Genomic DNA, 27,726 nt, shown 5'->3' with positions numbered 1-27,726 from the left:
GAAAGGAAAGGAAGCTTAAAAGAAGGAGCAAGCTGAGTCTGATCACGAAGAAATGGATTTTGATCGCATGATTCAAGGATCAGATATTAAAGCTACTACTTTAGAGTTATGATAGATTGCTAAGTAATATTTACATAGTTTTCATTTGTAATCGCATTACAAGGACAATATTTTTCCGCAATAAAATAAATTTTGATTTATCTTATTTATGTTTCCTTGCGATGGATTTTATGAAAATTGGTGTTTGAATGGTTCTATTGTTAGCAATATTGTGAATGGATTTGATTCTTAGTTATGTTATTTGTGGTAATGTCAGAAATTTACCAAATGAGGAAAGATTCTCATCGCCCAAGTTTCAATTGGACAGAAACTTGGAATCATGCAACTGGTATTGTGTGACGAATGAGAACCTTCGTATTTGGAAAATTGAGACTAATTCCTTGTTCACATAAGTATGTGAGTCAAGTGAAGGATAATGAGATCTGGTACACAATGTTGTGCACTAGTCAAGTCCACCACAAAGAACGATAAAATGTTCGTTATGATTTGCTAAAAGATTCGTAAATATGATTATACTTAAAAGGTTAAGTATGATTCTGAATCATTGAAAAGTTTCAATGAATGGCAGAACGAATAAGCAGAATAAATTAGGCAAGAAAAATAAAAGTTTCTCCAATCTAAGAAGAAGGGAGAGTATTTTTGTATCATGTTTATGATCGTCTTAAGAACCATATTACAATTCATCCTCTAAGGACACCTTAGTGCACTAGTATGGCTAAGAAGAGGAGTCGAGAATTCTCCCTTCATTAAAAGTATTAATGATAAATATAAAGTAACTAAACCTTTTATAAATTCCCAATCTTAGTTACTTTAGGAAAATGTGAATTTGGTGCTAACCCATGAAATTACACTTTGCACTTTGCTTAAGTCGGTTAGTGGAGCGTGTGTGGTTAATCGGCACACTAGCTTGATTTAACAAGGTAGGCAAAGGGTAACTTAATGTTTATCATAGTATCGATGGAGCGCATGTGGTTAACCGACACATCGATTGAGGGGTAAAACTTAAGGGTACCAAGTATATTTGAATGGTTATTCACACCTTGTTTTGTGATCCTCGGCATCCCAGTCACAAAACCTGAGAGGGCACAATCGAGATTGAAACATGCCATTGAAAAGTTCAATGAATCTCAAAAGATCTAGGAGTTTCAAATCCAATTAAAACCTAATAAATTATTTTGTTTTTCATGGTGGAAATTGGTGAATCGTCATTCGCCTACCTTCAAATATTCTATGGCTTGGATTACGGTATCCCTCTTCCAAGTTATAAAATATCGTGTTGGGTCCTAGCCTTAATATTTCATATTGGGTGTTATATTAAGGACTTTAAATCAACTATCTTGAATATCTCCCAAAAGATGTCTGGTTCAGACATCTATGATCTTCCCAAAAACTCTTGGAACAAGTTTTCTTAATGAAGATGATGTCCCAGAAATCATTCTTCACTCCCTCCACCTCCTCCAATTATTCTCCCTAACCCACAAGTTCAAGGTCACTCAAGCCCTATTGGCAAGCAAGGTCTGTGTGTGCTCACATCTTGGACATGAAGTTACATATTGACAAGCCGGGAGAGTTGGGTGTCAAAGTCTTAAGGAAGTTGGATGTTGACTAATCACTTCCTAAGACACATAGTGAGTTCTTTAAGGACTACTATGTAAAAGACTATGACATGACCCTTAATGATCTTATCTATTTGATTAGTGCTACTGAATCAACAATGATTTGGAGCACTGGTAGAGCAAATTTGATTAGAAGATCAACTTCCCAAACTTCCATGGACTTTGAAAAATGGTAACATTGGATATCCAGAAAAGCTTTCTCTTCCCAATGGAAAGGGATTTGCCATAGTCAACTCGATTGACCAAATGGTAAAGAGAAAGACAAGTCTGAGATAGTCCAGTGCACCATTCCCAAAGGGTCCATATGTTTCTGTTGCCAAAGGAAGGGGCATTGGTTGCGAAGCTGCCTTAACTACCTGAAAGATCTGAGAGAAGGTCTAGTGAAAAAGCTTGACTCTGCTTCAGGTAAGTCCACTATCTAACTCTCTTAAGTTCCTATTTGAAGATTCTTAATACATTTTTAATGTATGGCAGGATCAAGCAAAGGGAAGGGAACTTAGAAAAGGAGTATGCTGAATCTGATCGCGAAGATGGATTTCAATCGCATGGTTCGAAGATCGGATTCTTGAGCTACTACTTAGATAGTTATGATAGATTGCTAGGAAATATGTAATAACATAGTTTCCATTTAAAGTTGCATTGTAAGGAAAGTTTTTCTGCATTTGATAAATAAATAAAATTTTGTTTTATTTTATATGTCCTTGCAATGACACTTATGGAAAATTGATGTTTGTATATTTCTAGCAATAATGGAAATATGAATTTGATTCTTTCATTTGTGGTAGTGTCTAAATTTACCAAATAAGGAAAGATTCTCATCACCCAAGGTTTCAGTTGGATAGAAACTTGGAAATCATGCAAGTTGTATAGTATGATGAATGAGAATTTTCATCTTTGGAAAATTAAGATTAATTCCTTGTTCACATGTATATGTGAGTCAAGTGAAGGACTAAGGGATCGAGTACACATTCCGGTGCACTGATCAAGTCCACCACAAAAGATCGATAAGACTATTCGTCGTGATTTACTAAAGCCTAGTAAATATGGTTATACTTACAAGTTTAAGTATAATTCTGAAACATTGGAAAAGTTTCGATATATGGCAGAACGAATGAGAATAATCAAATTAGGCAGAAGGATAAAAGTTTCTCAAATCTGAAAAGATGGGAGAGTACTTTAGTATCATGTTTTGTGATCATCTTAATGATTTAGAAATCATGTCACAATTAGTCCTCTAAGGACATCTTAGTGCATTCTTATGACTAAGAAGGGGATTCTTGAATTGTTGGAATGGTTAAATCAAGAAGATGAGTCATACTTCGTTCCAAAACAAGTCTTAGAGTCATACTCCAAGACTGTAAGCTGAGTGACATATCTTAAAGAAAGGTTTATAACACTTGTCAAATGTAAGAGTAAAAGTGTCCTATTCTTGAACATTTGAAATTGGTAAGTTGTGATGTTTTGGATAAAACAAAGACCAACTAAGGACAATTGTGTGAAGTGTTTGTCTTGATAAAGAATCTGCACTATCTCTTGAATATTTGTCAAGGGAGTCTTATATGTCAAGAGGACAGTGGGAGTCTGAAAGATCCTGAAAGAATTTCAAGATCTAATCAAGAATAAAACCTGTAGTTTCTCACTAGCTCACGACTTGTGGTTTATAACTTATCATGTTGACATTTTTCCTACTTTTGTGCCCATTCCAGTTAACGTTGGCTTTGCATATGAGTTCTGAGAGTTCTCAATTGGTTGCATAACAACTTGGAACCAATAGCAGGCCCTTGTGCTGCCAGGTGGCAAGAAGTTAAGATTGCACAAGTTCAATCCATATGAGTTTGGATTTGTCACTAACCTTGTCTTATGATTATGGTTTTGACAAATTCACATGGATAGGAACACATACACCATAAAATCTAAGTGTCATAAGGTTTCTCTTCGATTCATGAAAATGATGGTGAGGAAACGCTTTCACTAAGTAGATTTTAAGGAGATAGCAATTGTGATATTTGCATTCTCAACAGTCATTAGTGGAGCGTGTGTGGTTAACCGGCACACTAACATGGACCTGTGAGGAATGACAAAGGTCTAACCAATTGAGACTATGATTACGACATCCCTTTTCATAGTTCTGAAATTGTTTAGACACACATGTGTGCTATCTAAGGAAAGGTGTATGATTTTGATAAATTTTTATCAAAGTATTTCGTATTAGAAGTCTGAACTTTGGTAAGAAAGTCAATAAAGTATTGATTTCTAGAAGTCCAGCTGATTTCTGAGTACATGTCAAAACTAGTGGGAGCATAAGTGTTATGCTAATAATCATCATGTTAGTGGGAGCATGATAATTATGATAAGTGTTGCAAGTTAGCAATATTAATTATAGAAAAACAAAAGTTCAATTGGGAAAAGTTGTTTTTGCTATAATTAAGGGAGAGGAAATAATACTTCATTTCAATTCTAAAAGCTTAGATTGAGGTTTTAATCATCTTTAGTTAAGGATATATATATGAATTTTATGTTGGAATGGCTCAACATAAGGAAATTATATATATGAGTCCATTATTTGCGTTCTAAAATTCGATTATGATTATGACATCCATTTTCATAATCTGAATTATGAGAACTTGACAAATAGAAATAGAAGTATTATAACAAAAAGACTGCTCTAGTATCATGTCTTTATGTGAGACATCATGAATCGTATCCCATATGCTTCGGATATAGGATCGATTGCATGTGCTATAATATTCATCTGTTCTAAATTTTTCCAAATGCCTAGAGCATTAAAAGGGAAAAAGTACTAGAACTGGATATGACTAATTTGATTAAGCAATTGTCGAGGACAATCTAAGGTTTACCAAAGATTGGTTGCCCAGGGACAGTTGGAAGTATAGTGTTAAATTTTGGAAGGACCATATTGACATATTCTGAAAAGAGGCAACTCTTGTTCAGGAGTGATAGTCAAAATTGGAATATGGAAATGTTCCCATAGGTGGAAGTTATTCATTAAATCTGTGTAAGATTAGGAAAATTAATGCAAGAAGGACGTTCAAAGCAATGTACTTTGAATATGAGACTTCGTTTCCATGGAGTTGATCTCCATTGGAATACTCTGTAATGTCTATTGACAAGTCTTGGTGACTCTGTGCATAATCGTTACAAGAGGATCAATGCATATAAGTTTAGAATCTAACAGATTTAGGCAAATGGCAGGAATTTTGAATTCTTGCATTTGTGGTAAGGATTTGGGATTGTGAAATGAGAATCATTGGAATTATGTTCAATCGATCAATTTGACAAAGTAAAGATCATAGACAAACTTAGTGTGCATACTTGGTGTATGACATAACTAATGTTTGGAAAAACATAGTGTGCATACTTGGTGTACGGCATGACTAGTGTTTAGAAAACATGGTGTACATGCTCGGAGCATGGGACAACTATTGTTTTAATTCAAGTATAAAGTTGATAGTTTGAAACAGTATACAATGAATGATGGGTAATCAATATGGTGATAAATAAAAGGTGTTTTATTTATATTCATAAGTTTTGAGACCATATTGGATTTGATTATTCTTGTGTTTCACTTTGCATGTTTTGACTTCCAGAATAACTAGGTCGTTCTTCCTGAATGACTAAGTTATTCAAACCATCCACAGTCGGTCATATGTTGGAAGTAGATATGAATCAAGACTGTCATGAAACTGGTTTGTAGATGTCCAAGGTAGTGGACATAGCAACAGTTGCTGCAACATTCATGAGTGCTCATAAGTTCTGAGTATTAGATTAAACCCACGCTCATTTGAATCACTTCATGGATTTTATCACGAGTGATCATGAGACGATAATATCTTATATTATTCAAACCTAGATATATGACTTGTTACCTATGAGTTGGTTATGCATTGATTGTACGAAAACGCATTGGTAACTCGATGTTATAAAACGTGCCTTTGTGTATGATTCAACAAGTAGTAGAACAAACATATGAGTCGAAGTTTATCCATTCCTTTTACCCTTAAAGGGATAAAAACGATATATGTGGGCCCCTCAATGATTTAGTGATGACACCCCGAAGTGCTTGGCCAAGCCAGGACTAATGTGATTTGTTCAATTAGTCGGTCGTCATAAATCGGAAATCGGGAAACAACAAATAGACAGAGAGAATGATTATAATCCATGTCTCGGTCCATTTGATATCTAGAATGGAGGAATATACGATCCCTTATCTAATGGACGCGTCATTGATTTGTTCAGAGTTCGACAGCAGCTTTTAAGAGCTACAATTACTAGTCGGGTTTTGGAGTCATACGCAATAATAGTTTTAGATTTATCCAAGTGGGAGACTGTTGGATTAATGTCTAAGTCCATAACTATAATTGGTATGTACTTGACCCGATTGGCATGGTCCATTTGGGTTGCATGGCATCGAAACAATTTGGATAGACTTTGTGAGAAAAGGATAATTATGATTTGTTAATATATTATAAGTTCTAATATATTAATATGAAATCATATTATTTAATTAGTATTGATCAAGAATTAATTTGGAATTAATTATATGGTCAAAAGGAGACTAATTAAATATATGGGGATTGATTGTGTAATTCATTCATTCTTATATATGTGGGCTTATGATCCATAGTTCTTCATGTTGGGCTAAACCTATGGATACTCCATGAAGGTTTTAACCCATGGAGCATGAAGAATATGGAAAGACATGAGTTACATGGTGTAACCCTAATAACCACCATATATAAGGACCCCATGGCTCAAGAAATTGGACAAGTGTGTGTACACATGAGGGCTAGCCAATTTGAGCATAGTAACCTTTTCTCTAAAGTTATTCCAAGATGTTGGTGATGTTGTGTGAACCATTTGAGGTGTCACACTTGAGGCACTAGGCTCTTAAGCTCCATGGAATCAAGCTACAACAAAGAGGTATGTAATTCTACTAGAATTTATATTATATGTTCTTCATATTATGTTAGTTAGAACAATACCTTGGAAAAATTGATATTTGCATGTATAATAGAGAAAACATAGATCCAAGGTATTTAGGGTTGCATGTACACCTTAGGAGTGTTAGAATGCTCAAAACCCTTCACTTGGTGCCTATTAAAGTGAATGTTTTTTGCTGGAAAATGTTCATGGGTCGGTTACCCACGAGACAAAATTTGTCTCTAAAAGGTTTGGATATCCTTTCTATATGTTGTCCTATTTGTGATGCTACAATGAAATCCAATAATCATTTTTTTTCAAGTGCCCGGTTACAAAGACGGTTCTTGCTAAAATTTTGTCTTGGTGGGGTTTACAGTCGTATTCTTTTGACTATGTTGCTGCTTGGGTGGATTGGTTTGGAAATCTTAGAATAAAGAAGCATGTTAAAGAAGTACTTGAAAGGGCGTTCTTTGTTACTTGGTGGTACCTTTGGAAGTTTAGAAATATGTATGTTTTTGGTATTGTTCTACCAAAAAAAAAGTATTATTTTTATGACATTGTTTCCCTTTCTTTCCTTTGGTGTTCTAATAGAGCTAAGTTTAAGATAGATTGGGGGTTATGGTTAAAAAACCTTATGCCATCTGTTTTGTAATGTCGTAACATCGTGTATCTTTTTGTAGTTCTAGCTTCTTGTTAGTTCTTGTTTTTGGTTTTATATATTTGTTGTTGTTTAAAAAAAACGTCATTTAGTGAATCTTGAACAAAATATGTCGAATTAGTCTTCGACCTAAGATGCATGATGATCAGGGCCGGTCCAATGGTATTTGATGCCCAGGACGAGAATATTTAATGATGCCTTTTGATTGTACCATATGTCCATACATCCACAAAGAAGTCATATTTATATTTAAAAAATACAACATACATATATATATATATATATATATATATATATATATATATACCATGTAATGATATTAATTGCAAAAATAAAAATAAAAAACTAGATATTTATTTAAAATACATATCTTAATAGTTAAACCAAAAGAAAATAACAAATAGTATTAACTAAAATGCCACTAAAGACATTAACCACTACAAGCTATATTAAGATTTTAATACAATTATATTTTTTCTGAACCACAAAGGCAAATATATAAACCAGAAAACCAACATGAAGCTGGAGGTCACAATACAAACTAACTAAAGCAACAAAAACTGAGGCAAAAAAAAAAAAAAAACAAGATGGGCAAAAGAGTCAAATGGGCTTTTTGGCAATCAACTCAACACTATATGATGTAGAACCACCAGAAGATGTGAGCATATCATCAATCTTGTTATCCATCCAGACAATCCTTTCCAGCACAGAGGGTAATATTGACTTTTTGGTTTTGGCAAAACACTTATACTTGAGTGACATAAGAACAAATGAGCACCATTTCTTCAATCTTGATAACAAAGAAATATTATGTGCCATTTCTTGATTTTCCTTCCAAGAGTGATCTTCCATTTCGATCTTCAAAGTGTCATTACACTCATGATAACCTTCTTCTCGAAATTGAAGCAAACAAGGAATTTCCCTTCAGCTATCACCATGAGAACTCACTACAGATTATGATTCCTTGTTTCCTTGTTACCTTGAAAAAACAAACCCGTTCCAGTTGAGATCAATTACAACCAACCCAGTTAACAGGGCCGGCCCAAGATATTGATAATTATACCCACAAAGAATTAACCCACTAAATAAATGTCAGATTGCAGTCATGTATCCTATTGATGTCTACCTACGGACAACAAGCACGCCAAGTGAAGCCCTCTTTCATCCTTATTTCAAAAATACATATGATAAAATCATATAAAAAGATCATCTCGTTTTAGATCCAGGATATGTAATGATTCCTGAAAAATGCATATGATAAAATCAGATAAAAAAATTGTAACCTGTGCTACATCGATTTCAAATAAAAAATCGCTTGAATACTCTGATTCACACAAAAAAGAAATTGGGATTAAACAAAATCAGGAATTCGATTAAACTAGGAATGAGACATAAATTAACCTATAAATTCAAAATCTAACAAGAAATTCACGTTCACTATCGATTCCATAAAATAAAAAAGTATGTGGTTACAAAACCAGAAAAAGAAACGGGACTTACAAGTTGATCGAATCAGAGAAGGAAACGACTACAGTTGGCGCTGGAGCCGGAGATCAAAATCTGGAGCGGAGAAGGATCGGTGATGTGAGCGACGGTTATAATTATGACCACTTGGAATAATCGGATTTGAGTTAGGAGCAGACGACAAAGTCTGTTTGCGTCAGTCTCCTCGTTTCCTGAATCTACTTAAAGCAACGCCGTCTCTTCGTCTTCCAATTTTGGAAATTGGAGCTTTGTACTAGTTTTTCTTTTACCCGTTACCGGACTCCCTTGTGGACCAAAATTTTGCCTGAAAATAATATTAGACCTATAATAAGCGGACCAAATTTGATGCCCCTGTTATTGTGATGCCCTGGGTTGTGGCCCAACTCGCCCAGCCCTTAGGCCGGCCCTGATGATGATCTTTAAGTAAGTGTAGTGTAATATTTAGACGTATGTCAAATGCCGACCTGAAACATGACAATTGTAAATGCTACTATCAAAATATATCATGACACTCGTGTTCACCTATTAGAAATCGCAATTGGACATACATATGCACACTTGCATTTGATTCCATTACCATTTATGTCTCTGGAAGAAAGATTCAATTGCATTTGATTCCATCACAATTTCTGCCTCTAAAAGAAAGATTCAAACTTGATTTCATAGAAGTGAATATTTAAAAAAATCCAACAGTTGTAATATCGAATAAGTTACTTTCTCTAACTCATATATATACACGTAGTGTTGCTTTGCCACATCAACATCCCCGTCATCATTTTCCAGCCATGTATGCATATGATAACCAACTAAATGCCATTTTGGAAAAACTCACCTATGTTAAGAATATTTATGCTAAGTGAGTGTTTGTGACAGCTTTTAAAAATAACTTATTAGCTTTTTAGCTTTTCAAAAAGCTAATAAGTTAAAAAAGTGTTTGTGTATTTAAAAAACGCTTTTTAAAACAATTTTTTGGATAGGAAAAAATAAAACTTTCTAAAAACTGGAAAATCTTAGTTTTTTAGCCATTTTACTCTTAAAAAGTAACTTTTCTTATTCAAACACTTTTTAAAAACCGTTTTTTCTAAAAGCCATAAACTAATAAACATTTTTCTTAAAAATCACTTTTGTGATAAAAAAAAGCTAACCCAAACACACCCTAAAAAGTGGAGTGGATGTCATGACAAAACCACTAAAAATCGATAAACTTTGTGATTTTGTGTCATTTTTCCAAGCATAGAATGTTTTAATTAATCAATCCTCAAAACCCTATTAATAAACAATCCAAAGCACTCTCAAGGAATTTATAGATTTCCTATTTTCTCACTTTCAATTCCAATTTATGGAACTACAAATATGTTGCTCCTGTGCGTTTGTTCGATTAGTGGTTGGGCCAGTCGAAGCCCACATATAAATTTGTGCATGGTAGGCCTTAAGAATCGGATCCAGTGCTTTTCACACGAGCTTCGGACCACATCAACGTTTGCTGCGATTACCAACAACGCACACTAGTTCAAAGCTCTCGGAACCCTAACAATCACAGATCGATCGACCTGTGCGATAAGCACCCAAACTTCGTTGATTTTCAGGAACACACAATCCAACTCCAATGGCGATGGCTGCCCTGAGAAGAGAAGGGAGGCGTTTCGGTCCTCTTGTTTCTTCTCCAAGCCCTATCAATGCGATTCGATCCACTCTTGCCCCTGCCGAGTAAGATCTGTCTTCATTTCTTGATCTCGCAGATATTTTTATTTTGTTTCAATCTGTATTTGTTGGTTTTACGGTCTCGTTCATAATTGGATTGGATTTTTTGATTGTTTTATGTTCCGCTGCAAAATTGCTTGTTCGATTTAGATATTAGTATTCGTTTTGAATCGTGTTATATTACTATATATTCTGTTTATTTGTTCTTGGTTCGCAATTTCTCCTTTATTCTTACACCCGGATGTAGACGGGAGGATTGTGGTAAAGTCAAACATATGTTATCACTGATCAGAAATTGATGTGGATTTTCGAATGTATTTGTAGCATTGTTATGATTTTTAACGTATTTGTCTGGTTTTCCCTTAAGTTTATAGCAATTTTGGTATCGAAAATCAGCATGGCAGTCTAAAAGTTACATTAGTAATATAAATTGGAGAGTCCTTACATAGTTACAGATTAAGGAAGGTGGAATCCAATGTACCTAGGAAGCCTGATGATGCTATTTGGTCCTGTATTCTAGGATCCAGCTTCATTTCAGTGTGCTCATACCTCATTTGGATTCTTGAACTGTCTTTTATTTAAATATGGATATTATTGTCTCTGAATTAACAAAATTTCTCTCCCCTTTTTAACTTCTTATGTAAACTACAGGACCTCCTTAAGCAAGTGCCACGACAAAGAAAATGAAAAAGCTAAACAAAGATGCATAGAACAACAATTTTTTTCTGTTAAAAACACATTTTATCCTTCTTTTTTGTGGGAAAGTGATATTTTTCATTAAAACTCCAAGTAATATGTATTGGCTATATTTTGAAAACTGAAAAGAAAGTTTGGTACTTTAATTCAATACTACTTTTCAAGGATTGAATAGCACACAAAAAATACTATAACTCATTAGACATCAATACGCACAAAGAAGTGGTGATGACTGATGTAGGTGCTTTGCCCTTTCATGGTGGATGCAATCTTGATGTTGCAGTTGTCATAAAAGTGACACACAAAGTTGTGCAATTTGTTCAGTATTCAAACAATCTTGTGATTTTTTTATTTGTTAAATGCAATATATTCCTTGTTAATTTCTTAACTTATTGCATTAATTTGGTTAAAACTGAAGTGTTACGACTATATGTATCTATTTGTGGATGGTTTTTGAGTCTAAGAATGTGATATCAGTAGTTGTTGGTTACAAGACCTTGATATTAATGTGATACAAGCAGTTTTTAGTATTAATTAAAGTAGAAAATTTGGTTTATAATGTATTTAGTATTGTACAAATAACACTACTGGATCAAGTAAACTGCTGTTATGCATGTATATTTTGCTATGTGCCTTTGTAATATTTGATTAATGGTTATTATATGATTGGCTGGTGTTTGCAGGGAGCAAGTAGGTCTTGGGGTTCGTTCCATTTCAACTCAAATTGGTAATCACATAATTAACATATTGTCAATATTTAAAGAACAGAATACAGAAAAAACACTTTTACTTTCATACTTTCATTGTTTTATCGATTCAGCCACTTAACTTTTTCTTGAAGTGATTAAGAAAAACTGCATAACTTACTTTCTCCATTTTAACGACTTTAGCCACTGAACTATTATTATAAGAATCATACAAAACTAATAGTTCAGTGACTAAATCGATTAATTGGTGAAATTTTGTTTTGTTTTTTCGAATAACATTTGTCAAAAAGGTACAGTGATTTAATACTGCAGACAATAGTAAAGTGTCTAAATCGATACAGTGTTGAAAGTATGTTGTATTCTTTCGGTATTTTGCTCTTGTTTCAATATTTGTGGTGTTTAAAGTTTTTAAGTTATTATATCTATCATCTTGGTGTGTTAATGGTTGTAAATATTAATTTTGTGCAGTTAGAAACCGCATGAAGAGTGTAAAGAATATTCAGAAGATTACAAAGGCCATGAAGATGGTTGCAGCTTCAAAGCTGAGAGCAATTCAAGTTAGAGCTGAGAATTCTCGTGGACTTTGGCAACCATTTACTGCTCTCCTTGGTGACACCCCAAGTATGTTTTTTTTTAATCATACACAGTTTTTATCTGTATAAAAGATGTTTAAAATATATTTAAGAAAATGATATCACACTTGGGAAATGTTTGGCAAAAGTAAACAATTGCTTTCTTTATTAAAACTCGTTCTTTTTGTAATAAGTAAAAAAAGAAACACGCATATATAGCTTAACAGATTTAAGTTTTGTCTGAATGGTAGAAAATGAAACAGAATTAAATTTTATTTATAATTTTTTTTATTGTTTAATGACAGGTGTGAGTGTGAAGAAGAATGTGATAGTGACAATCTCTTCAGACAAGGGTCTTTGTGGTGGTATTAATTCTACATCAGTGAAGATAAGCAGGGCTCTTTACAAAGTCAATGCTGGTAAATATATATACATAACAGAAGCTTTTCAGTTGATTAAACTCTCAATATCATCACATGCTTGACTTTTATTTATTTATTTATTTATTTTTGCATCTATTCAGGTCCAGACACAGAAACTAAATATGTGATTTTGGGAGAAAAGGCAAAGGCCCAACTCATCCGTGACTCCAAGAAAGACATTTCACTCATTATGACTGAGTTGCAAAAGAATTTTCTCAACTACACCCAGGTATGTTTTCTCTTTTTTTTGTTAGGTATACATTTTATTTACATAGAATATAAAAGAAAAATATACTTTTTCAGGTATCTGTACTTGCAGATGACATCTTGAAGAATGTTGAGTTTGATGCTTTGAGGATCGTATTCAATAAATTCCAATCTGTTGTCTCGTTTCTGCCTACAACTGCAACTGTGTTGTCTCCTGAGGTAAATAATGTTATTTCAATCCTTGTATTAATAATGATAATTTGTATGATTAAATGTTTATATTTGGGTATTGTTCTTTTGAAGATTGTGGAAAGAGAATCCGAGGCTGGAGGAAAGATTGGTAGTTTGGATGCTTATGAAATTGAAGGTGGCGAAACAAAGTCAGAAGTTCTTCAGAATCTTGCAGAGTTCCAGTTTTCATGCGTAACTTCCCTTTTACTCTTACATTTATTTGTTCTTTTATACAATGCTGTAACAGAAAGAAATGAAAGTATTTTATAAGGTCACAATGTAAATTGAACAGTGTTGTGGCCTATGTATTGTGGGCTAGTTATGATATGCTTTTATAATTAATGGGCAAAGGGCAAAATGGTAATTTGAAATTTTGGGAATGTTATCAGGTGATGTTCAACGCGGTTTTGGAGAATGCATGCAGTGAACAAGGAGCTCGTATGTCTGCTATGGACAGTTCCAGCAGAAATGCTGGTGACATGCTTGATCGTCTCACTCTCACATACAACAGGTCCCCTCTCTCTCTCTCTCTCACACACACACACACACACACACATACTAACAATATAAAAGAAAATAGGTTGCTAATTTTGACACTTTGGTATGCTTATGTTTTGATTATCTATGATGTGATGTTATCAGGACTCGTCAAGCATCTATCACAACTGAGCTGATTGAGATTATTTCTGGAGCGTCTGCGTTGACGGGTTAATTATTTCTTTTACTTTTTGTTGCAAAAGCCTGAAATAAGTTTGTTGGAAATTTGATAATAATCTGGGCTTGATTGACTGACTCTTTTCATCAGGGGCAAATCTGTCCCTTAGCAGTTGAGTTTGTTGAGGTTTTCTCATTCTTGTATTGAATGGCTTTCAGCCAATTTCGTTTACAATGTCAATGTATTTTGTTGGTTGATACGAGTGTGACGGTTATTACCCTTTGCTAGTGGATAGTGGTGAAAATGGGGACATGATCTAATCAGCTTCTTTTCTTATTCCTTTATGGATATAGTGGCTGGACTGGTAATGATGTTTTATACCTTTATGATACTCTTTGAATTTTCAAATGAATGAGCCATTAAACGAATAAAATAAAATACCGACATTATTAATGAGTTTCTTTATGCTCTTGAAACCCCTTTGCTCAAACATTCATGAATCAAGACCTAAGCAAAAAAAAAAAAAAAACAATCTATTAGAGATTAGAGTGGAGTCGCAACCCGCTTTCCATCTTAGGCTATATGGAATGCCCAAGAGAGCTATGTGTGCCAAGTCATGAATGAGTTAGCTCCAAACAACACCCACAACCTGTATAAGTGTGATGGTCTGTGAGCGAGGCTATGTTGCGTTACAAATGAAAGAGAAACACCGGATGGTCTTCTGTTAGAAACAAAACAAAAAAAAACATTTTTTTTAAACCCTGTAAATTATACCTATAAATACCAATTAACCTTTATACTACAAAACACAATACTTTCACTTCTTTCTCTCTATACTACAATCTCCAAAATGGATCAAAATCCAAACACACCCACCGGCGCATTCACACTCAACACATCTCGCCATTACGAAAATTTCAAATCACCATCGAATATGCTCCTTCCAACAAACTCACTAATTCCACAATCATCTTCTTTTCCAACAACTATACCAACAACTAAACCCTTACCAAACACCAAACCAATTCCAACCATCACAATTTCAACAAGTTCAAACTTAACCTTTCCAACCTCAATCTCCCCACAATGATGATGTAACACCCATTTCCCAGAATAGATCAGTGAATAATAACTTAGCCTTCCCAACCTCAATCTCCCCACAATGATGATGTAACACCCATTTCCCATAATAGATCAGTGAACGATATAAAAAAGTCTAAGGTATGATTTTGAGGAAAACCATATGCCACAACATGACGCATGGAGTGTCACCACGTGGCATGAAAGATGAAGAACACGTGTTTTAGGTGAGCGCCACGACATGACAAGAGAATAGCCACGACGTGGCGATCGTTGCAGCCCAAGCCTATAGATTTTTAGGGTTTCTCCCATATTTAAGTACCTTAACTCCCACTTTAGGGGATCCTCTTCAGCCTTCATCTTCTAAAATGAAACCCTACCCCTCTTCCATGGTTATGAGCATGATGGCTTGATTTTGAAGTGGTTCATCTTGTCTTAGTGAAGCTTGTGAAGAAAGGAACTCCTTCTTGGTGCAAGGAAGCATATACCAAGTCTAGATCCATCATCTTCTTCAAGTTTCTGGATATTTGGAGGTAAAAAGTTTGCACCTTGACCTTGTTCTTTCAAGATCCATGTTTAAGGTCTTTAATGAGTGGTTTTAGTCCCTTCTTGGGAGCTCTTGGAGTTTGGAGAAACGCCGGAGCTTATTATGAGACTCTTGTGGTCATGAACTTCTATTAATGGAGAAAACGGAGTCTTAGCTTGAGTGTTCTTGGTCCCATGTTCAAGTCTTGGTCATATTAAGTGCTTAATGGACTTAGGATTGTAGATCTTGCTTTGGGGTAAGGTCATAATGGATAAAGTTGAAACTTTATCCATTAAGTCATTAGGAAGAAGTGGATTTGAGGTTTTGAGCCTTGATTTGTAAGGATTAAGCTCTTAATGGAGTTTTGGTACAATCTGCTAGTTTATACGATGTGGCCAAGGAAGGCCCACGTCCTGGCAAGGTCCAAATTCACGATTGTATTGTCCTGACATTTCCACGATGTGGTCGTGTCCTGTATGTCGACTATCTGGTTTAAATATACACACGACGTGGCGAACAGCGTTCCATGTCGTGGTGACCGTTAACTTGTTGATCGTTGACCGTTGGCTTTTGACCAGTTTGACCTTGGGTTAAACTTGAAGGATATATATTATTAATCGAGGATTTATCTTTACCTGGTGATAGTCAGTTTGTGGGATTGATCAATGCAATAGTTAGGATTCATTTGTTTTAAAGGCTATGAATATTATAGTATTGTTCATCACTATTCATCAGTTAACCACCACAAATGCATCAAATATTGTACAGTACGAGTATACCATCAATTAACACAACCTATACCAAGTCATCACTCTTATTGGCAAATAATCGAACACTTGTTGTGCACTTTTTTTTCCTGTTCATACGACTACTACGATTCATACGAAACCATTTCCTTTAAAATACAAAATCAAAAAATTCACAGCAAAATCGAAAAGGAACATCAAAAAATGGAGCAAACTGGGAAAGATATTCGCCTGGTCGGAAGAATGGTGGTCTCCGGTCGATTGGTCAGAGGAAGACGACGGGGTGGTCGCCGGTTGCAGCAGGTCCGAAGGTTTATGCAATAGTAGGGAGATAACGTTCTTTCTCCGTGGAGGCGGAGGAAAGAGACGATGAAGGAAGGAGGCTGCAAACTAGGAAGGGATGATGGAAGAAGGGAAGGTCTGTCTTTCACGATGGGGCAAAATGGGAAGTTTTCCAGTCAGTCACTTTTTTACTTAGGACTGAATCAACCAATTTTTCATGACCGAATTAGAACATTGGATTGGATCAGATATATTAGCCCTTTATCAAACTGGCTGACTGGACCGAGTCAGGCAAAAGTGCTGACTAGACCCAGTCAGCAACATATCAAACAAGCCCTAAGCTTTGTGCTTACCCAATTGTTTATGTTTTAGGTTCTATCGGTGATCGTGGGAAGGCGAAGGTGGAACTGAAGACATGCATTAGCAACATTGAGGATTTCACGTTATTTATATTACTCCAATTTCTGATAAATGTAATTCAGAATAAATGGTTTTCTTAAAACGAATTTATAATTGGAAAGTTTTATCCAAATAAAATGAAAATTTTTGGTTGTGAAATTAGGACGTTACATCTGCTAAGTGTATGCTTTAGAGTTGTATATGATTAGGATTGCATAACCCTAGAATAATTGATTTAGCCTTATTTCCTGTTCTTTGTCTGGTTGTGGGCTCATGGTAGAATCACTTATTCGACAATCTATTCTATCCTGTATTATGTATAACTCGCATGTACAAGACAACCGACGGTATTGGTAGAGTCTTCTAGCAACCCGGGTTCTACGAAAAGGGAATGATCCTAGCGAGAGATGTCTAGGAAGTATAACATTATGTATGTGTTTAGGCATATGCATGTGTGCGAGGAGTTTAGAGGAGTGATGCGAAGTGACTTGGGAGTCTTGGAATAGTCCTTGGAACGAGCATGGATATGTGTGAAAGGTAGTATTGGGCCTGTATTATTGAAAACATTGGATCCTTACCTGGGTCGGAGGTGTTTTAGAAATACTAATGAACTTGTAGGTGGTATGCATAGTGTTGGTTTGCACTGTGCATTGTTTTGATTTGGTTTTGTCATCTTTTATATTTAGGATGACGATCTTTCATGTTGGTGATTCAGAGTTGAATGAAGAAGTTGTTCGCAACATCATAGCTGCAGAGATTTCGAGGTTCATTAGAGAGGATTTTCCTGGATTGATCATCACTATTATGGAAGAGTTGATCGCAGTGATAGACGAGTGCCTGAGGTTTTTGCGGGCCGAGTTAGAGGGTGGTTGGTCATGGGGGTTTAGAACCACTTTTAACGAGTTTGATGCTTGTGGAGCTCTTCATTTCTTTGGGAGTAGGGATCCGATCATCAGTATGCGCTGGATTGCTGATGTTGAGAGTACCTTTCGCACCAGCTTCTGTCTGGCGGAGGCCAATGTCAGTTTTGCGACATGTATTTTGCACGACATAACTAGGGATTGGTGGTGCAAGGTTGTCCCGGACTTTGAACCAAATGCGGCCGAGTCCATGTAATGGGAGGATATTGTTATCAGATTCAAGAGGGAGTTTGTGCCGACAATTGAGGTTTAGCCGTTGACACGAGAGGTTTTGGCACTTGAGCAGATTCAGAGTCGGTGAATGAGATCACCGTTAAGTTTAGAGAGAGAGTGATGGTTTGTCCTCAGTATGCGACTTTAGAGGAGATGATGATGGATCGCTACAATGACATGTTGAGGACGGAGATACGGGTGCACATGCGTATCTCGAGTCATAAGACTCTCTCCACTTTGGTGGAGGCAGAGGGAAAGAGAGCTGGAGTTGGAAACCTAACAACAGACGAAGATGCAAGATCAAGTCCATGCATCTTTATCAACAACCAAGAAGGCTCGAAGAAAACAAATAATATGAAACATATGAAGGTTCACGTATGGTACCCTCTAATAAGAAGAAAACAAATCAGAAAAAAGACATGAGATGGTTTCCTGTGGGCGGAGTTGGTGGCTGTAGTGGCGCTCCGATGGGGGAGGCTGGCTGGTGACGAAGTAGGGAGCTTGGTGAGGAGGCGATGATATCTGATGAAGAGCATCACAGAGAACAAAGAAAGATGCGAGGTTTGAGGCACAATTGTCTTTTCGACTCATTCAGCCAGAACAATATGGTTTGGGGCTTTGTGGGAAAGACATATCTTACCGGGAAAGACCAATTTTTTTGGGGATATCTCCAGAAAAGTCCCAATATTTTGGGCAAATTTTTAATAAAGTCCTAAATTTTATTTTTTGAATAAAAAAGTCCTAACTTTTTCACATTTTGAATAGAAAAGCCCAAGAAACCGGCTAATTTATTCACTTTAGCTCTTTTTGACCTGTTCAGCAAGTCATGAGACCAAATTGTTAATTTTTCGAATATAATGGGACTTTTTTGCAGATTTCGTCAAAATTTTTATGTAATGTATAAACATATTTTTTACATATTTATATCTATTTTACGTATTTTTATATTTTTTATGTTTTTATATGTATATATTTATGTATATTTATGTATTTTAAATGTATAAACTGTGACAACCCGAAATTTTCATTTGTATAAACTCTACAGTCAAACACTACAAATATTAGTCAAATTCATTTCAGTACATTTTTGGCCGGTTTAAAGTCCGTTTGGGTGTTTTATTTTAATTATCGTTAAACGAACAAATAAATGGAAGTATCTTTTAGGAGTGTTGGGTAGCAAATAAACAAACAACACCTTGGTTAGGTGTTTACGGCCAAACATGAGGAGTTTGCGCCGTAAACTCCTCTTTGACCAAGAACTCATGCATATAGCATGAGTTTACTCCTCATTTTACCCACTTCTCACTTCCTACCTCAAGAACACCCAACTTTTCTCTCAACTATCATAGGATCATCTTCCAAATCTTCCAAAAATGTAAGTGTTTCTTCACTTGTTTTGTTGTTATAACACCTTATCTAGTGTTTATACATCATTTCTGATGGGTTTTAAGCATAAGAACAATCTTATGTGCCCATACAAACCCTAATGCTTGGATCTAGGTTTCTCTATTATACATGCAATGAATCCAAGACTTACAAACCCTAGATCTATCAAATAAGAACTGAAATAAGGGTTTAGTAATTACCTTTGATTGTTATATAGCAATAACAATCAAACCTTGCTTTGATTGGCTTCAGAAAGCTTAGTGCCTCAAGTGTTGCACCTCTAATGGAGTCACAAACACCACTAAGCAACTTGGATGAAGAGGAGAAGAGAAGAGGCTGCCCAAAACGTCCAGAAACCCTAGAGGAAGACTTTTCCACGTTTTTGGGGCTTAAGGGTCCTTTATATACATGTAGGCTATTAGGGTTTTCAACTAGGAAGCCCTAATTTGACTGCTTAGGCCCTAAGCAGCACATGGATCCCTTTCTTTAGAGTCATGGACGAAATCTTATGGGCTTCCCCATAAATTTCGTCCACTCCACTCTATGGAGTCCATTAGCCCACTCTTGCAATTATCTTATAATTACAATTCCAGTCCCTTAAGTTTAATTAATCTCTTTTAGCCACAAAATTAATTCTTAATTAATTATTGACTAATATTAATTGAACAATATGATTTCTCCTTTAATATATTATTCTCATAATATATTAATAAATCATAATTAAACATTTCTCTCCTTAATTCATCCTGCATATTGCTATGGTGAAGGCAACCCAAAAGGACCATGCTCATAATCGGGTCAAGTACATACCAAAATAGTTATGGACTTATACACTAATCCAACAGTCTCCCACTTGGATAAGTCTAATAACTATTTTCCGTATGACTTCAGAACCTGATCAGCAATCGTAGCTTTCAAAAGCCGCTGTCAACTCTGATCTTATCAGATACGCGTGTCCTTTAGATAAGGGATTATATATTCCTCCATTCTCAAGATATCGTATAGACACAAGACATGAATTTCAATCATTCTCTCTATATTGTTTCCCGACTTCCGATTTATGACGACTAACAAAAGACTACAATTGAACACATCAACTTAGCCCCGGCTTGGCCAAGCGCTTAGATGTCATCACTAAATCATCGAGAGGCCCACATATATCGCTTTTATCCCACTTTGGGTAAAAGAAATGGATAAACTTTGACTCAAATGCTCGCATGCATTTACTCATCGAATCACACACAACAATAAGTTTTATAACACCAAGTTACTGGTGCGTTTACTTATTATCAATGCGCAACCGACCAACAAATAGCAACTCACACGTCTCGGTTTCAAGAATATACAATGTTATCGTCTCACTAATCACCCGTGATAAATCCATGAAGTGATCCAAGTGAGCGTGGGTTTAATCCAATACTCTAATCTTATCAAAGCACTCATGAACTCTGCAGCAAACATGTGCTATGTCTAAACTCTTCAGACAATCTACAGACTCTTCATGACAGTCTTCCTTCATACTTACTTCCAACGTATGACCGACTGTGGAGGTTCGAATAACCCAGTTATTCTGGAAGTCAAAACATGCAAATTGAAACACAACAATAATACTTAATCCTATATGGCCCCAAACTTGTGAGAGTAAATAAAACACTTCTATTTAAACACCATATTGATTACTCATTATTCATCGTTTACTGTTTCAGAAAATCAACTTATTACTTGAATTACAACAACAATTGTCCCATGCTCCAAGCATGCACACTTTGTTTCCTATGGTCCTTACTTTGTGAAATAGATCAAATGAAAAACTTTTCCAATGATGCTCATTTCATAATTCCCGATCCTTATCATTAGTGTTAGAACACAAGGTTCTTGCCACTACTAGAATATGCTAGATTCTAACATTTTATGCAACGATCCTTTCGCAAAGTCATAGCACAAAAGTCACCAAGACTTGGTGATATCGCAATAATTATACATATATTTCGAGCGATATTTATGTATTTTTAGCTATATTTTGGTATGATTTAAGATAAAAGGTACTTATAAAGTTTGAAATTCCATTTTACAGCTAAAAATCATTTCTGAAGAAAAATGAGAAGAAAATGTGCAAAAATCCGCAAAAAGAAGTGAAAGAAATTACACGAAGAAAAACGAGATCAAAAAGTCAAAGAATTCAAAGATAGCCGCGTTGGAAAGACGAGAAAACAAAATAAAAATATAAAAAGAATTTAAATTAATTAATGAGGTTTAATTAAAATAAATTATTGGGAATTAATTATTTAATTTCTAAATAATTTATATTAACTAAATTAATTTAATTAAATTTAAATTGCAAAAGAAAAAAAAAATAGAAAATAAACAAAAATTGAGCCCAAATTCGGAACTAGCCCAAACCTGGAGCCCAAACCCGAAGCCCTGATCCATTCTCGCGACCCAGATCCGGAAGATCCGAGCCCAATCCGATGTCCGCCCCGCGATCCACTTCCCCTCACAGAAGATCCGCGCTTTAACCTGGTTTCCGACCCGACCCAGAACTCCGACCCGGGTTTAGGATCCGCGCTTTTTTTTCCGATTATGACGTCATCGACGACGTCACTCGGATCCAATCCATGTCCGGCTTCGACCCAGCTCCGACCCGAGCTCCGATTCGTTTTCTCTCACATGAAGATCCGCGTGTCGACCCGATTCCGACCCAAAATCCGATTCGGAACTATTCAGCTTCTAAACGACGTCGTTTTATGCTCCAGATTTGCCAATTCCGATTCCATTCCATTTTTAACCATTTTTTCTCCACTTTTTCCTATTTTAAACCCATTCTTTTCCAACCAATACTCAATAATTCACCACCTTTAAACTTTCCAACCTTTTATTCCCATCTTTTTATTTCTTTTGAATTCTTTTTCATAAGATTTAGATTGGATCTTAGATCCAATCTCAATTTATTTCTTTTTGGTATTTAATTCTCCCAATTTTTACTATAAATACCACCATTTTTCACCACAAAAAAGAAGGAAGAAAAGAGAAGACATTGCAATTATACATTTTGATACACAAATTTCTTCCAACCTTTGAACCAATTTTCTACAATTGGGGATTCAAGAGTCAAAGAGCTAAGGAATTGAAGATTGCAGTGGCATTAGGGACTACATCGGGTTTGTTTTATCGAAATGTTTAACATTCTCAATATGTTTTCTATGTATGTTGTAACTTTAATTATGGGCTAAAATTCCCTTTGCTTTCACTTGGATAATGAAACCTTGAAAATATGATTTGATTTATATTATTCGGATATTAATTGTTATTTATTTTATCATGCATATTTGATCATTTATTTTTATACGTTGAATTTTTGTAATTAATTTTCCTATAACTAAGTTAATATTTTTAAAGGATCAATTTAAATATATTATCTTGAATCATAAATTTTTCATGACCATTGATATTTATGACTAGTGATGGACAAAATCCTAGGATTAGGTAAAATAAAATACTAAAAATTTAACATGTATATTTTGTATCGTATGACCAACTTACGATTCTTATTAGTTTTACGACCACTAAAATTAATAGTTTGATCAAATGTTTGCATGATACGAATTAATTATTGTTAATAAAATTGTTAATTGCATGACCATTGTTTTTAATTATTTTTATTATCAAAACGGTAAAAAATTAGATCATGATTTTTAACCAATTTTAGAAATCGGTAAATAACTAATAATATCCATTGCACTTAATATAAATCATTCATTACTAAAAGGTGGAATTAAATCTAAGTGAAAGCATCCTTATCATTCTTGATTCTTAAAAACCAATTCTTGTTCTATATTTGTTTTTACACTTTAATCGTTAAAATTCTCATTATTTGTCTCGTTACTAAAAATTCCCCCAAGTTTCTTATCTTTTAAGTTAATTAGCGACAAATAGTCTAAACGTAAATCATACTCGTTTCCCCAAGTGTTCGACATCCGTTCTTACCATTGCTATATTACAATTACAATTAGGTACACTTGCCTAAGTCGTGTAGTAATTCTAGCATCGGTAATTTCGACCTTATAAATTTAAGACTAGAGTGAATTTAACACATCAAGTTTTTGGCGCCGTTGCCGGGGAAACGGTTTTATTTGGTTTAGTCTTATTGTTTGTTAGTTAACGTAAAAAAAATTTAAATTTTTTTTTTAAATTTAAAAAAAAAATATATTAAAAACAAAATTAATAAAGAAAAAAAAAGACGAAATTGATTTAAAATATTAAGTTTACTTATTAAAAATTAAAAAAAAAAATTTAAAATTTTTTTTTTTTAAAACAAAAAATTTATTATTATTTTTTCTTTTAATTTAGTATTGCATAAATTTCCTTAGTTGTAAGTTAATTATAGGTTGTTAAATTTCCTTAGTTAATTATAGATTGTTAAATTTACTTATTAAAAAAAAATTAAAAATATTATAAAAAAAGTAATATATATATATTTAAAAAAAATTATTAAAAAAAAAAAATTTTAAAAAATAAAAAAATAAAAAAATGGTATCAGAGCCATGTTTATATTGCATGAATAACCTTATTTAATTCGCGTGTAATACGAGTAATTCTACTTACCATAACAGAGTTTGGAATTGGTACGTTGGTTTTGGTTGCTGGATTTCAGAAAAGTTATATTTATAATATACACCGAAATGATCCTGCCTCCCGGCTGCCTCTCTCTGTCTGTTCTCTATTTGATAGTCAAAGTATTACACAAAAATTAAATAAATAATTTATGCAATATAATCAATTCAATTTAAGATAGAATTTCCCTAATATATGACCCGAAGTTCAAATTTCACTGTCGTTCCACCTTTAGAAGAAAAAGGGAAAGAGGATATACCCCTCCAACTCACTGAAAACAATTAAGTGAGGGGTAGAGTCTAGCTCATGACTCATTCAAAAAGAAGCGCTTGCGGGAGGCAACCCGATGTCTGTTTTGATTTTTGAATTTGGTGTGTTTATTTTCAGTATGTTTGGTGTGAATTTTCTTTTTAGTTTGTGTTTTTGTTTTCAATAAAAGTGCTTTTTAATGGTTTTATTTTTCTGTGAAAGTTACTTTTCAGTTTAGAAACAGGTGATGGTCAGAATGGTGTAAAGTAAATTTCTGAAGTGCAAATTACAAAAGGAGCAGTGGCATCACATAAGTGTGGGGTGATTCCCCACAAAGAGCAGGATGGAGAACTGAAGCTAACACTGACCAACGGGAGAGCATTATTCGAAGGATGAAGCAAGTGTTCGGCCGACACAAGTCAAATCCAATTCACTCAGCGAAAATGAGTAATTGATCTAATAACGCAATGTGTACTTGGCCAGTATACAAAGCGTTAAATTCAAGAATTACGAAGAGAATCCCAACAATTGCATTACGCGACGCGTCCAAATCTTATACGCGACACGTAAATGCACCTGTTCAGAGAAATTATGCGGAAAAAGATTCAGATGCCACACTTACCTAAATCTCCAGCTGGTTCAAAAAGAAAAGATTTACATGCACTTCAACATCACAAACAGAAAAATGCACTCAACACTTGTCCCACGCAATTTAGGATTTCGACCTCGCCACTACAATACCCCAGGGGAGTCTGTTCCTTTTTCTCCCTTTTTACTTTTATGTGCTTTAATTTTACATACAATGGGGACATTGTATGATTTAAGTGTGAGGTAGGGGGTCGAATAAGGAAACCAAGCATTTTTGATAAAAATTAAAAAGCTTTATTGTGTTGAAACTTAAGTTGTTAACGTTGTGTGGGATGATTCAATGCGAACTCAAATGTTTAATTGAACCAATAGTATGTTATAGTACATTTGTGGCTTCCCTATCCTAGTGAAATCATGGAACAAAAACACAACCTTGCTTAGTTTGAGGGCCATAATATGTTTAGCATCGTGTACCAGAAATATATCCAGGAGAGCTTATGTAGTCATTGCACTCTAGACTAATATCTCTAACCAATAAGAGTTGAAGTTAAGTTCCCTTGCTTAAGCATATGTTTTTATTTTTAGGATTTTTAGATTGAAAAAAAAAATGAAAAGTTACAAAGTTTGAGAATAAGAGTCTACAAAGCTATGAAGATCAAGAAATATCATGAAAAAAATTTCCAAAAATCAATGAAGACTCTAGAATAAAGGCAATTTGCCAAGTTATTAGTTATTGTAATTTTTATTTCTAGGTTATTTTTCCATATGTATGCTTGGGGACTTAGTAAAAATACTTTGAGGTTAAGAAAGATTTCTGAGGATATATTCGGAGGGATGCATAAAATGAATGTTGTTCAAAAGAAGTGGGCAAGTGTTTATGAAGATTGTGAGTATTTAGGATTGGGGAAGTTTTAAGAATCATTAGACACAAATGTATGCATTGAGTTTTCGATGTAATGGCTGGGTTCAAGTTGGATTGTTTTAAACAATGTTGGTGATGAAGGTTTTTGATATGATGACATGCTAAAGTTAGTTTTGCTTGAGGACAAGCAAAGTTCAAGTGTGGGGTATTTTGATATCGCAATAATTATACATATATTTCGAGCGATATTTATGTATTTTTAGCTATATTTTGGTATGATTTAAGATAAAAGGTACTTATAAAGTTTGAAATTCCATTTTACAGCTAAAAATCATTTCTGAAGAAAAATGAGAAGAAAATGTGCAAAAATCCGTAAAAAGAAGTGAAAGAAATTACACGAAGAAAAACGAGATCAAAAAGTCAAAGAATTCAAAGATAGCCGCGTTGGAAAGACGAGAAAACAAAATAAAAATATAAAAAGAATTTAAATTAATTAATGAGGTTTAATTAAAATAAATTATTGGGAATTAATTATTTAATTTCTAAATAATTTATATTAATTAAATTAATTTAATTAAATTTAAATTGCAAAAGAAAAAAAAAGAAGAAAAAAAAAATAGAAAAGAAACAAAAATTGAGCCCAAATTCGGAACTAGCCCAAACCTGGAGCCCAAACCCGAAGCCCTGATCCATTCTCGCGACCCAGATCCGGAAGATCCGAGCCCGATCCGATGTCCGCCCCGCGATCCACTTCCCCTCACAGAAGATCCGCGCTTTAACCTGGTTTCCGACCCGACCCAGAACTCCGACCCGGGTTTAGGATCCGCGCTTTTTTTCCGATTATGACGTCATCGACGATGTCACTCGGATCCGATCCATGTCCGGCTTCGACCCAGCTCCGACCCGAGCTCCGATTCGTTTTCTCTCACATGAAGATCCGCGTGTCGACCCGATTCCGACCCAAAATCCGATTCGGAACTATTCAGCTTCTAAACGACGTCGTTTTATGCTCCAGATTTGCCAATTCCGATTCCATTCCATTTTTAACCATTTTTTCTCCACTTTTTCCTATTTTAAACCCATTCTTTTCCAACCAATACTCAATAATTCACCACCTTTAAACTTTCCAACCTTTTATTCCCATCTTTTTATTTCTTTTGAATTCTTTTTCATAAGATTTAGATTGGATCTTAGATCCAATCTCAATTTATTTCTTTTTGGTATTTAATTCTCCCAATTTTTACTATAAATACCACCATTTTTCACCACAAAAAAGAAGGAAGAAAAGAGAAGACATTGCAATTATGCATTTTGATACACAAATTTCTTCCAACCTTTGAACCAATTTTCTACAATTGGGGATTCAAGAGTCAAAGAGCTAAGGAATTGAAGATTGCAGTGGCATTAGGGACTACATCGGGTTTGTTTTATCGAAATGTTTAACATTCTCAATATGTTTTCTATGTATGTTGTAACTTTAATTATGGGCTAAAATTCCCTTTGCTTTCACTTGGATAATGAAACCTTGAAAATATGATTTGATTTATATTATTCGGATATTAATTGTTATTTATTTTATCATGCATATTTGATCATTTATTTTTATACGTTGAATTTTTGTAATTAATTTTCCTATAACTAAGTTAATATTTTTAAAGGATCAATTTAAATATATTATCTTGAATCATAAATTTTTCATGACCATTGATATTTATGACTAGTGATGGACAAAATCCTAGGATTAGGTAAAATAAAATACTAAAAATTTAACATGTATATTTTGTATCGTATGACCAACTTACGATTCTTATTAGTTTTACGACCACTAAAATTAATAGTTTGATCAAATGTTTGCATGATACGAATTAATTATTGTTAATAAAATTGTTAATTGCATGACCATTGTTTTTAAT

At 34.5% G+C, this 27,726-nt stretch overlaps 1 protein-coding gene across 1 annotated transcript; it reads left to right on the top strand.

Moving 5' to 3' along the window:
• The first annotated feature begins 10,221 nt into the window (after nucleotides 1–10,221).
• ATP3 (gamma subunit of Mt ATP synthase) lies at nucleotides 10,222–14,213 on the top strand. Its single transcript, XM_079064505.1, has 9 exons — nucleotides 10,222–10,467; nucleotides 11,841–11,884; nucleotides 12,333–12,485; nucleotides 12,742–12,855; nucleotides 12,960–13,087; nucleotides 13,162–13,284; nucleotides 13,369–13,488; nucleotides 13,686–13,807; nucleotides 13,939–14,213. Exons 1-9 carry the CDS (start codon nucleotides 10,367–10,369, stop codon nucleotides 14,006–14,008), a joined length of 975 nt encoding a protein of 324 aa, XP_078920631.1. The 5' UTR covers nucleotides 10,222–10,366; the 3' UTR covers nucleotides 14,009–14,213.
• Nucleotides 14,214–27,726: the final 13,513 nt, after the last annotated feature.

Source organism: Lactuca virosa, chromosome 8 (assembly GCF_052849685.1).
Source record: "Lactuca virosa cultivar CGN04683 chromosome 8, Lactuca_virosa_CGN04683_v6, whole genome shotgun sequence".
NCBI classification, from domain to species: Eukaryota; Viridiplantae; Streptophyta; class Magnoliopsida; order Asterales; family Asteraceae; genus Lactuca; species Lactuca virosa.
Note: the sequence above shows the minus strand (reverse complement) of the source record. Positions and strands in the feature narration are given on the sequence as shown.

Coding starts and splice junctions, on each gene's coding strand:
- ATP3 (XM_079064505.1), top strand. CDS start 10,367: ATGGCGATGGCTGCCCTGAGAAGAGAAGGGAGGCGTTTCGGTCCTCTT. Junction 10,468..11,840: donor TCCACTCTTGCCCCTGCCGA/GTAAGATCTGTC, acceptor TGGTGTTTGCAG/GGAGCAAGTAGGTCTTGGGG. Junction 13,489..13,685: donor CAGAGTTCCAGTTTTCATGC/GTAACTTCCCTT, acceptor GAATGTTATCAG/GTGATGTTCAACGCGGTTTT.